Source organism: Heterodontus francisci, chromosome 1 (genome assembly GCF_036365525.1).
Source record: "Heterodontus francisci isolate sHetFra1 chromosome 1, sHetFra1.hap1, whole genome shotgun sequence".
NCBI classification, from domain to species: Eukaryota; Metazoa; Chordata; class Chondrichthyes; order Heterodontiformes; family Heterodontidae; genus Heterodontus; species Heterodontus francisci.
The window spans coordinates 232,261,327-232,274,181 of NC_090371.1; the positions used below are offsets into that span (position 1 = coordinate 232,261,327).

Below are 12,855 nucleotides of genomic sequence, written 5' to 3' on the forward strand. Positions count from 1 at the left end.
CCACAGTGTAATTTTATCTTCTCAGTGTCAAATTTGCATATTAGTAATTACTGGACAACTCAAATGCTGGACTTCTCAATCTAACACCCTGTTTAGATCTTGACAAAGAGCATCTTAGAATGAAGAACATTTTTATTGGATGGCATCACGAGTTAAGAAACTGCCAAACCCACTGACTTGTAGCTCCTTTTCGCTGCTTATGAAACATCATTATATTTTAATGCAATGTTGAAAATTGACTAAAAATGAGGGAGTTTCTTTATTATTTTGGTGAAAAGCAAAAAATAAATGTACGAAAATAGTTACTGTTGTAAATGATTTTAATTATTTATGGCAGCATATAGTTTAAATGTGAACAGGCATGAATAAACTTGTAATATTTCATAACCAAGTCCTGAGAATCAAACATGTCTATGTAAATTCTTAGGTATAATCTGTACATTCATCAAACACACATTAATTATTAAAAATTTTATTTATAATTTTGTTGCTCAGTTACCCTCCCTCACCTAGTTTTCCCATTTTAGGACCTCCATTTGCTCACTTCACATAAAATGTTTTGATTGTAGAGTTACAGAGTCCTCCACAGTTAGCATTAATGCACTGCATTATTAGTTGACAAGAAATGTTCATCTCCAGGGTGAGATGGGCCTGGTCAGTTTTGTGACCTTTCTGAGATAGAATTGTCCTGCTACTACATTGCATCATTCAAGAACTGGCAAAAAACTTGCCCAGTGACAGTATTTGGGAGCTCATCACCACCAGATGTTAAAATCCAGAAAGCTTGTTATGGAAGGATAATGCTGGAGCCTAGCTTTACTCTGTTTCACATTACAGACATGTAGCTCCTCACTCAAACCTTTCACCAGTCTCAATAAGTGTCTGCTTATAAGTGCACAGGTAAGACCCCAATTAACACTGTCCACCTGCATATAATCAAACAATTGATACAATTAACAGATTAACACCAGATTCCATCCTTAAATAAAATGTCTGGAGACTCTCATCAAGTTTGTGGGCTATTGGCAATGATAGAAAAAGTCACATGATTATCAATATCCTGAGATGGACTTCTTCTAAGGTTCAATCGAAAAGTTCCTCCCAATATGACAAGCCATCCCTTCCAAATGCCTGATGTTTCTGTTGTTTAGATATAGGAGCCTATTGCCATGCAATCATTGGATCATTGTTACTCTTGGCAGAAATTTAACTGCTCTTCCTAATATCATTGCCTCATACTTTGGATCCCTACTGATTATCATTTCTCAATTTTTCAACCACAGCAATGTACACATTTACTTTGGAAGAATCAAATCTGCATTTTGCTAAATAACAAATCATCTGAATTAACGATATTTTGTTATCTACAGGCTGAAGCCAGAATTGGGGTTTATAATGTGCTTTTCAAAATGAAATTATTATGGATTGTTAGCACATTTTATCTATTGTCTGTATGGAGTTATTTACTAAAATTAAACAGGCTGATAATGTTTTCTTGGTGTATTTAACAGTGCTGGTGTCTCCCTGCATTTAATAGTGAAATAATAAGTGACGTTTTGTAAATCCGAGAAATTATGACATTGTCCTATAATTTAAAGCTACTTAGTTTTACTCAGGTAGTACATTTAAAAATATTCCCAGATTTTTGATGAAGAAGGGTAGACTAACTATTGTTAACTATTTGTTAAGAAACTGACATCAGTTTTTATTTGAAATGCTGGAAACATCCTGCAAGTCAGTAAGCAGCTGAAGAAGACTTGCAATTATGTAGCGCTTTACACAACCTCAGTTGTGGGGAAACAGATAACCTTAAGGCCCTATTGCCTGAAACATTAAGTTATCCTCCACAGATTCTGACCGGCCTACTGCGTGTTTCCAACATTTTCTGGGTTTGTTTCAGATATGCAACGTTCGTAGTTTTTGATTCTTTATTTGTATTAATATTCTTAACCTGCTGATAGCCACGTAGGTCAGGTCTCCCTTCCTACCATGCCGCTCCCGTGGATGACTGATAACTCATGCATTCTGAAGGCCTTTAAAGGGAGTGCAATCTCAGACCAGCCTGCAAGCAATCAACAGCCACAGAACTCTCATAAGCTAATTGGTTAAGGTGATATCATGGAGGAACCCAACCAACACAAAGGTCCAACCTCACATGTTTCTCAGCAGGCAAGAAAACCAACTTTTTAAAAGTTATGCAAACTTTGATAATTTTTTTTTCATTATCTAATGGGTAAGTACATTGTATAAAAAAATGCTCCACCTTCCCCTTTAAGTACTTCTGCTGGCAAATAATTTTTGAGTAGCAAACACTCGTCCTGCCTTTTCAATATTTGTCTTACCTTTTGATGAATGTAAGTGCAACTGCAATATAAAGTTTATATGTGAAGAAATTAATAGAGAAAATTCCTGTCAACAATAAAGCACAATCTTGAGTAATAAACCTATGTTGTCAATGATTAGTACTTTACAATATATTAACCAATCGTGCAAACAATCACTCATTCATAGGGAGTACCTTGAATCCATGTGCATTAATATAAGTAAGAAAAATCATTGCCCTCCTTTCAATCACATCAATCAGCTTCTCAATTCCTCTGCGACCTCCCTGACTTTCCCAATAAAGTTTGTCAAGGAACAAAGACTGAAGAAGCCTTTCTCGGAGAAGTCCATTTTTTAGGACGGACACTGCAGATTCTGGAAATCTATGGAAATAAGAAAAGACATTTTATATCCTGTATACAGTTGTCTTGATTAGTGCATATTATGGAAATAATAGTCAGTTGCTAGCGTTCGCCAGAGCTGGCGGGCAGCCATAAAGGCGGGGCTAAAGTGTGGCGAGTCGAAGGGACTTAGTAGTTGGCAGGAAAAAAGACAGAGGCGCAAGGGAAGAGCCAACTGCCAGCGTTCGCCAGAGCTGGCGGGCAGCCATAAAAGCGGGGCTAAAGTGTGGCGAGTCGAAGAGACTTAGTAGTTGGCAGGAAAAAAGACAGAGGCGCAAGGGGAGAGCCAACTGTGTAACAGCCCCGACAAATAAATTTTTCTGCAACACCTGCCTGTCACTCTAGAATTGGCCTTTATAGCCACTCCAGGCGCTGCTCCACACACCACTGACCACCTCCAGGCGCTTACCCATTGTCTCTCGAGATAAGGAGCCAAAGAAAGATATATCATATACGGAGAAGAGCTAAGGTGATTGACAGCTACATAGTTGAAAGAACTTCCATTATCACATTTTCAGGGTGCCCCAAAGCATTTCACTCGCATGAAATATGTTTCAAAATGTAATCACCATTATTATAGTAAAGAAATTCAGTACCAAATTGCTCACAGCAAGGTCCCACAACAGGAATGTGATAAATGACTAGATAATCTGTGATCAGTGATGCCAATTGAGAAACAATTATTAGGAGAACTCCTGCTTGTTTTGAATAGCATCATGAGATTTTTTTAACCACCTGAATAGACAGAACAGGCTCAATTTAATAGTTCATCTGAAAGATGTCACATCCAACAACACAACATTCCTTCAGTACTGCACAGAAGTGTCAGCCTTAACAATGTGCTCAAATCCTGGAGTGGGAGCCTGGACCCACAAACTTCTGAGCATTGCCAATTGGGCCAAGGTGACCTGTGGACAAAGTATGATGAACATAGCATGTTCATTAACCAAACATAATGCAGGAATACATGTACTTGCATAATTATACTTTACTTCCAATTTTCAAATCAATCTTAGCCTAATTTTCAAAGATGCCAAATTGTAGCAGTTTGGCTTCAATTAAGGATTGATAATGACTTTTCTCACTCTGCTTCCTTTTATTCATTTCTTTCACTCATTCTCCATGTTCCTACCTCTGCAGTAAGCAGTATACATGCCATGAAACAAATGTGCTATTTAGACTTTCCAAAATTCTTGGACAAAATATTCAACATTGCACAATTTTTTCAAGGTCTCTGGAAAACCACAGCAGCCATTTTTGCAGCTTTCATGGGCATTAGACATCTTCCTGATCAGGAGTAGCCCAACTCTGGAAATGAAAACAAAATTAGCTTTTCCCAATAAAGGAACCAACATAGCCTGAGAAGCTATTTCCTGTGGGGGGTTTTTCAATTGCCAGTTTCCTGACTGTCCAGGACGTGGCTTTGTAGCTCAGTAAACCAGATGTTTGGTCACCTCTAACCTAGATCACATGAACTGAGAACTTTATTACCATAACCGCAGTCCCACCGGAAATATCAAAACATGAGTAATTGGATTGTTCAGCACCCATTTTTCAGGGTGGAGGATCCAGTATGACTTCCCACATCGGGAGAGTGCCTTGTATGAAATTGTTCCTCCTGGCTCCACATTTAAACTACTGATCAGCACTTGGCACCCTCATGATCTAAGCAGACTCACCTTGGACCTGGTGCCAGTGTCCCCATTGCCAACACCTGTCCTTCAACCACCAGGGGACTTTTGAAATCGGGTTTGACATTGCTTTGGAATCATACCAGGTGTTGCGTATTTTCTTTGAACTCCCAGAGTAGCAACCTCAATTGCTGATCTCAACAACCATCTCACCCAGCTCATTCCCCAGGGACTAACCTCTCAAACATTCTCCATATCCCCATTACACCTGCAGCTTCCCTCCCAAGTTCCACTGGTTAGTCACCAAACACCACCTTTCTCCCAGCACATTCACTCTGTGGTTATTCTTGACACATTATTGGTCGGCACAGTGGTGCAGTGGTTAGCACCGCAGCCTTATAGTTCCAGTGACCTGGGTTCGATTCTGGGTACTGCCTGTGGGGAGTTTGCAAGTTCTCCCTGTGACCATGTGGGTTTTCGCCGGGTGCTCCGGTTTCCTCCCACAGCCAAAAGACTTGCAGGTTGATAGATAAATTGGCTATTATAAATTGCCCCGAGTATAGGTAGGTGATGGTGGAATTGGGGATGTGGTAGGAATATGGGATTAATGTAGGATTAGTATAAATGGGTGGTTGATGGTCAGCACAGACTCGGTGGGCCGAAGGGCCTGTTTCAGTGCTGCATCTCTAAATAAATAAATTGAATATCTTTTCAAAAGATGAAAGCTATCATTTACCACAGCCCACAGAACTTTACCATTGACTCCAACTTCCTACCTAGCTGTTAATTTAGACTGAAGCAAGTTGCCTGCAACATCATTATTCTGTTTGACTCAGAGTTCTGCATCAAACCTACAACACTACCAAGATTGCTAACTTCCACCTACTTGCTTGCCTCCGCCATTATCCTTAGATCCACAGCTGCCGAGGTCATTCAAGTGTTTGTCACCTCTATACTTAACTTATGCAATATCCTCCTTGCTGGTCTTCCAACATCCATCTTTCAACATCTTTTATTCATCCAAAACTCTGGGTTTGCATCCTGTACGAAGTCCCACTTGCCCATCACCATTGCTTAACTGTACTGGATACACAATCTCCAATGAATTGAATTTAAAAACCTTGCCCAAGTGTGTCAACTTTGGGTGCAATTAGTGATCTGAGTGCAAACTGTGCTCAAAATTGTGCCAGTGTTCTGAAGTCTTTATTTTGTTCAAGTTTCCACTCAAGCTCATTTCCATATCACTGAACGTAAAATCTTCCACGAGCCAGTGCAATTGGATAATATTTTAGAACGTAATTTTTCTAAAAGAAATTTTTGCCTTCAAAAATATTCTTTGATATATATAAGAATGGTAACCAGGTGCAGTTTCATTAATACAGCTGAAAATGGGTTTATTGCAATAAGTAATAATTTTTGATTGGAGTATCTAGTCTATCACCTGTGAATAACCCAAGTTAAATCATTGAAAAGGACATTGAAAAGCTATTACATTGATGCACAGTCATCAGTTTAATAGCAATTTTTAAAAATATATACATATATAAAAGCTTTTAAAATGGGATTATTAATGTCCTTGATTAATTGCTTGACCAGATTAATTTTAAGAGCCTCCTCAAAGGCGTGCAAATGGGCGCAATTGGCAGAAATTCACAATGGTGATTAACTTGGGCAGGGCCAGATTCCATGAGAGATGAAGAGAGCTCAAGGAGAGATCGTGGGGAGAGATGGGTCAGGTGGAGGTCAGAAGGAGGAATGGTGTGCTGTATTTTCACATTGGGGGCAGGAGACAGAAGTCAGGACTGTTTCTGGATTCCTAATATGCCCCCGGGAGTGGGGGGTGGAGGGGGGAAGCAGATTAAGTTCATTATTTTCACGGGGGCAACCCCTTAATTGGTTTGGAAGAAATTAGCGGCCACGGGAACAGGAACAGATGCAGGACAGATGAAGTGCGGGCCCAATTTAAACTCCCCGCAGCAGCCATTAACTTTGGCTGCCATGTGAGTGTTGAAACATAGAAACATAGAAAGTAGGAGCAAGAGTCGGCCATTCGACCCTTCAGGCCTGCTCCGCCATTCAAAAAAGATCATGGTTGATCGTCTAATTCAGTACCCTGTTCTTGCTTTTTCCCCATATCCCTTGATCCCTTTGGGATTAAGATATATATCTATCTCCTTCTTGAATATATTTAATGATTTGGCCTCCACTGCCTTCTGCGGTAGAGAATTCCACAGGTTCACCACCCTCTGAGTGAAGAAATTTCTCCTCATCTCAGTTTTAAATGGCATACCCCGTATCCTGAGACTGTGACCCCTGGTTCTGGACTCCACAACCATCGGGAACATCCTCCTTGCATCTAGCCTGTCTAGTCCTGTTAGAATTTTATAGGTTTCTATGAGATCCCTTCTCATTCTCCTAAACTCCAGTGAATATAGGCTTAGTCGACCCAATGTCTCCTAATACGTCAATCCTGCCATCCCAGGAATCAGCCTAGTAAATCTTCTTTGCAATCCCTCCATGGCAAGAACATCCTTCCTCAGATACGGAGACCAGAACTGCACACAATACTCCAGACATCCTTGCTCCTATACTCAAATCCTCTTGCAATGAAGGCCAACATACCGTTCGCCTTCCTAATTGCTTGCTGCACCTGAATGTTTGCTTTCAGTGACTGGTGTACAAGGACACCCAGGTCTCGTTGCACCTCCCCCTATCACCATTCAGATAATAATCTGCCTTTCTGTTTTTACAACCAAAGTGGATAACCTCACATTTATCCACATCATACTGCATCTGCCATGCATTTGCCCACTCGCCCAACTTGTCCAAATCACTTTGGAGCCTCTTTGCATCCTCCTCACAGCTCACATTTCCTCCCAGCTTTGTGTTGTCTGCAAACTTGGAAATGTTACATTTAGTTCCCTCACCCAAGTCATTAATATATATTGTAAATAGCTGGGGCCCAAGCACTGATTCCTGCGGTACCCCACTAGGCACTGCCTGCCACCTGGAAAAGGACCCTACTCTCTGTTTCCTGTCTGTCAACCAATTCTCAATGCATGCCAGTATAGTACCCGCAATCCCAGGTGCTTAAATTTTTCTCACTAACCTCTTATGTGGGACCTTATCAAAAGCTTTCTGAAAATCCAAATATATCACATTCATTGGTTCTCCCTTATCTATTCTACTAGCTACATCCTCAAAAAGCTCCAGTAGATTTGTTAAGCATGATTTCCCTTTTGTAAACTCATGCTGACTTTGCACGATCCTGTTTATGCTATTCAGGTGTTCTGCTATCACATCCTTTATAATCGACTCTAGCATTTTCCCCACGACTGATATAAGGCTCACTGGTCTGTAATTCCCTGTTTTTTCTCTCCCTCCTTTTTTAAATAGCGGGGTTACATTTTCCATACTGCAATCTTTCGGAACTGCTCCTGAGTCTATAGAATTTTGGAAGATGACCACTATTTCCAGGGCCACTTCCTTTAGTACTCTGGGATGTAGATTATCAGGCCCTGGGGATTTGTCAACTTTGAGCCCATTAATTTCCCGAGCACTATTTTTTTATTAATACTGATTTCCTTCAGTTCCTCCCTCTCATTAGACCCTTGGTTCCCTAACATTTCCGGGAGGTTATTTGTGTCCTCCTTTGTGAAGACAGAACCAAAGTATGTGTTTAATTGTTCTGACATTTCTTTGCTCCCTATTATAATTTCCCCGTTTCTGACTGTAAGGGACCTACATTTGTCTTCACTAATCTTTTTCTCTTCACATATTTATAGAAGCTTTTACAGTCAGTTTTTATGTTCCCCGCAAGTTTACTCTCATACTTTATTTCCCCCTGCTTAATCAACCTCTTTGTCCTCCTTTGCTGAATTCGAAAATGCTCCCAATCCTCAGACTTGCTGCCTTTTCTGGCACTTTTATATGCCTCCTCTTTGGATCTAATACTATCCCTAATTTCTTTTCTAAGCCTCGGTTGAGCCACCTTTCCGGTTTTATTTTTGTGCCAGACAGGAATGAGTAATTGTTGTAATTCATGCACATGTTCTTTAAATATTATCCATTGCCTATTCACCATCTACCCTTTTAGTAAAGTTCCCCGATCTACCATAGCCAACTCGCGCCTCATACCTTCATAGTTTCCTTTATTTAGATTCAGAACCCTAGTTTCAGATTCAACTACTTCACTCTCCATCTTAATGAAGAATTCTATCATGTTATGGTCGCTCCTTCCCAAGGGACCCTGCACAACATGATTGTTAATTAATCTGTTCTCATTGCACAATACCCAGTCTAGGATAGCCTGTTATCTAGTTGGTTCCTCAATGTATTAGTCTAAAAAATCATCACGTCCACACTCCAGGAAATCCTCCTCCATAGTATTTTTGCTAATTTGGTTTGACCAATCTATATGCAGATCAAAGTCACCCATGATTACAGTTGTACCTTTATTACATGTATCTGTAATTTCCTGTTTAATGCCATCCCTTACATCTCCACTACTGTTTGGGGGCCTATAGACAACCCCCACCAATGTTTTCTGCCCCTTGGTGTTTCTTAGCTTCACCCACACAGATTCTACATCATGATTTTCCGAGCCAATATCCTTCCTCACTATTGCATTGATTTCCTCCTTTACTAACAACGCTACCCCTCCTCCTTACCCTTTTTGCCTGGATGTTCAGTTCCCATCCTTGGTCACCTTACAGTCATATCTCCGCAATCACTACTAAATCACAACCATTTATATCTATTTGCGCTGTTAGTTCATCTACCTTATCGCGAATGCTCCGCGCATCAAGACACAATGCCTTTAGACTTGTTTTTTTAACATGGTCAGTCATCCTAGTTCTATTTTGCACTACAGCCCCATTTGTTTATCGTCCTTGTTTTCTCTGCCTTCCACTTTTGCTTCTTACCTTTCTGTCTTTCATTTTTATCCTTGTTTCCCTCTCCTCTGTCTCCCTGCTCAGATTCCCATCCCCTGCCATTCTAATTTAAAGTCTCCCTGACAGCACTAGCAAACACCCCACCGAAGAAATTGGTCCCGGTCCTGTCCAGATGCAATCCGTCCAGCTTGTACTGGTCACACCTTCCCCAGAACCGGTCCCAATATCCCAGACATCTGAATCCCTCCCCACTACACCATTTCTCCAGCCACGTATTTATCTGATATATCCTGCTATTTCTGCTCTCGCTAGCACGTGGCACTGGTAGTAATCCTGAGATCACTACCTTTGAGGTCCTATATTCAGCTTGTAGGACCTCATCATTTTTTTTTACCTATGTCATTGGTATCGATATGTACCACGTCAACTGGCTGCTCGCCCGCCCCCCTCAGAATGCCCTGCAGGCGCTCAGAGGCATCCTTGACCCTTGCACAAGGGAGGCAACAAACCATCCTGGAGCCTCATTTGCGGCCGCAGAAATGCCTGTCTGTTCCGCTTACGATTGAATCCCTTATCACTATAGCCTTGCCACTCTTCTTCCTCCCCTCATTTGCACCAACCGCCCCCCCCCACTCCGCCTCCAATGCCCTTGGAGGATGTTGCTCCTCAACGCCACTAGGCCCTAAATCTGAGAGTTGTGCCCCCATTGCCAGCTCCTGCCTTCCTTGTGCTCAGCTGGTTGCCCAGTTCTTCTTGGCTGCCTTGGCTCCTGTTCTTCTACCCCCACAGTGCCAGGAAGGTAACTCTCCCCGCCACCTGCGTGGTGCCAACAGCACCTGTTTCCCAATGGCCGAGTCCCCCTCTGCATCATTGAAACTTTTATGGCTCCCAGGTAGTTCCCATGACTCGCTTCCCACTCTGTACCTGTTTCCCTTACCTGGTCTACCCCAGACAGCTGTGTAGCCTGTACACCCCTGTGAAAATCTCAACTATCCCCCATTAATGAGCACTTAATGAGCTCTTCAAGACCCTTAATTGCCTTTAATCGGGGATCAGAGGGGATCACTGTTCTGCCCTCCCCTGTCCTGATGAACATAGTCGGTGCCAGGAATGGCATTGGGAAACTAGGCATGCTGGCCATGCTGGTGTTTTCAGGCCCCAAGCGCCTCCTTTCCCATCACCAGCAAGTCCTGAAAATTCAGCCTAGGGTGTTAAGGAGAGATAGGGGTTGAAGGGACATTGGAGGTAGAGATGGGGAGATCAGAGGGAAAGAGCAGAGCAAGTTCAGAGAAAGATTGAAGGGAGAGCTGGGGGTTTGGGGGAAAGTCTGTGATCGCAGGAGAAGAAGGTCATCCTGACAGTGCAGGGTAGTCTGTTTGCTGGGAAACTCAACAGGTTTGCTTGGGTAGGCCGGGGGAAGCATTCCTGCTCTTCCTGGCCCACAAGCAGTGCTGGAAAAGCACATACCTCTTCCTTGCAGAAGTCCTCACCTCTTTTGAGCTGCTGAGTTTCCCAAGGTCTGGGAATCCCAGTATTAAGCCTGAAACACAGATAAAATCTTAGCCCTGCAGCCTCATTAAAATATTTAAATTAGCAGCCCACCTCCTGGGAGCAGCTTGGTTGCCTGTCCCCACCATACCTGCATTAAAACAAGAGGATGGATTCAAGGTGGATTGGGTTCGGGTTCGAGATACTTTACATTTTTACTTTCCACTCAACCCAAATTTACCCATTACCGAGGGTTAAAACTTCCCCCAAAAGGACCCATGGCACTATTCGAACGGCAGAAGTCTTCTCCTAGTATCCTATCATTTATCCCTCAAACAACATCACTAAAGCAGATTATCAGGTCATTATCACATTGCTGTTTGTGGGAGTTTGCTGTGTGCAAATTGGATGCTGCATTTCCTATGTTACAAAAGTGACTACACTTCAAAAGTAAAGTATTGGCTGTAAAGCATTTTGCAAGGTCGTAAAAGGTGATATCTAAATGCAAGTCCATTTTCTTTAGCAAGCTAAATAAAAATGGGTTTGTTGCAGAGCAGCTTTCATTTGTCAGTGGATTTTGTTCTTTTCAAAGTCAGCTTTAAGTAGCCTTACATGTAAAATAAACTGGCCACCTCAATTACTCTTCCGATAATAATAATAGATGACTCCGATAAAATAGTACCCAACGTTCCAAATAATTAATTATTCAGGAATTAGGGATTCAGCTTCATACTGGGCTTCATAGTTCAGATCTGGCAACGATCAAACTCTGCTCTGTTACCCTGGGAATCATAGTGCTGCAGCTGCGATTGCCTTCTCAAATTTAACAGTTTACAGTGATTTCATGTTCTATTTGCACAACGAGCTTATCCTATCTGTTATGGGAAATCTATAAATATCATCCCCATCTGGGTTATTTCCATGTTAATTTATCATCATTACTCATCAGTTAATCTGCAGATTTCGCAGTACTGAATGGGATATGGTATTTTTAACATGGCGTTAAACACATTCCATTATGCATTACTTCTTTCCCACAGGGATACATATCTTGGCACAACTAGAGTACACTGAATATTTTACTTTTTTGCCATATACAGCACTCATGGAAATACTAGTGAATTTGAACTACCGACTTATTCCACTCTGAGGTTTACCCCTTCCGCATCGCTGCGATTGACTGTTCTACTGTGATATTTCCCTTTATTCCCTACTCCCATTGACTGCTCCACTCTAAAATTCTCTCCCTTGCCTTAATGTCACTGAATGTTCTGTTCTGATAGCTCACCTCCCACAACCACTGACAGATCCTGTCTGATATTCTCTCTTCCTACCACTGAATATCCCACTCTGAGATTCCAGCTCTTCCCTCAATGCCATTGACTTTGTCACTGAAATTATTCCTCCTCCCTCACTACCATTGATTATTCCACTCTGAGATTCCACCTCCTCCCTCACAGCCATTGGCTGCCACACTCATTCGCTTTTCCTCCCACTATTGATTCCTACACTTTGATGAGGATGCTGCTTCCTCCGTTTGCTTTTCAGATTTTGCAAAACTACTCTGGAGTCTGATTTCAGTAACATGTTAAATATCCATCATTGAGCAAAATGGCTATTCTAGCACATTAAACTCATCTGGTTTAGGATTGTTTCCTTTAAGCCCGTCTTCACAATCAACAGTCGTCATTAAAAAAGCAGCTTGTGAATATCTGGTTGCTTGTTGCATATCTGAAATTAGTTCACAGGCTACTCTGGAAAGTGATTTGCAACAGGAAATCCAAAAGGGAGCAAGATACAGTGAGCCTGATTTTGAAACATGGTGCAAGAATTATGGCCTTTGGGCATTGCATCGGTGCTACACTATAGTTATGTCACGTATACAGCCTTGCTTTTTTTGAAAGGATACACATTTTCTGGTCACTGGTGTTGTGTTTGTTCAATCCAATGCAACATGTTAATGAGATATATATTATGCTTCAGATTTTCTGTTACTTCAAGGAAATGGCATCATGGACACTTTGCAGAAAACTCACTCCAAATTAAAATTAAGCTGAACAGAAATCTCTATTCTGAAACAAAAATATTCAGGAAGTCACAGAATTAATATTTTGGCAT

At 41.6% G+C, this 12,855-nt stretch overlaps 1 protein-coding gene across 1 annotated transcript in view; it reads right to left on the reverse strand.

The window, feature by feature from the left end:
- Window positions 1–315: 315 nt before the first annotated feature.
- Window positions 316–12,855, reverse strand: part of gask1b (golgi associated kinase 1B) — a 110,146-nt gene continuing 97,606 nt past the window's right edge. The window contains exon 4 of the mRNA XM_068042089.1: window positions 316–2,705. Coding sequence (XP_067898190.1) covers window positions 2,498–2,705 — 208 coding nt within the window. The 3' untranslated portion in view covers window positions 316–2,497. The remainder of the gene's footprint in view (window positions 2,706–12,855) is intronic.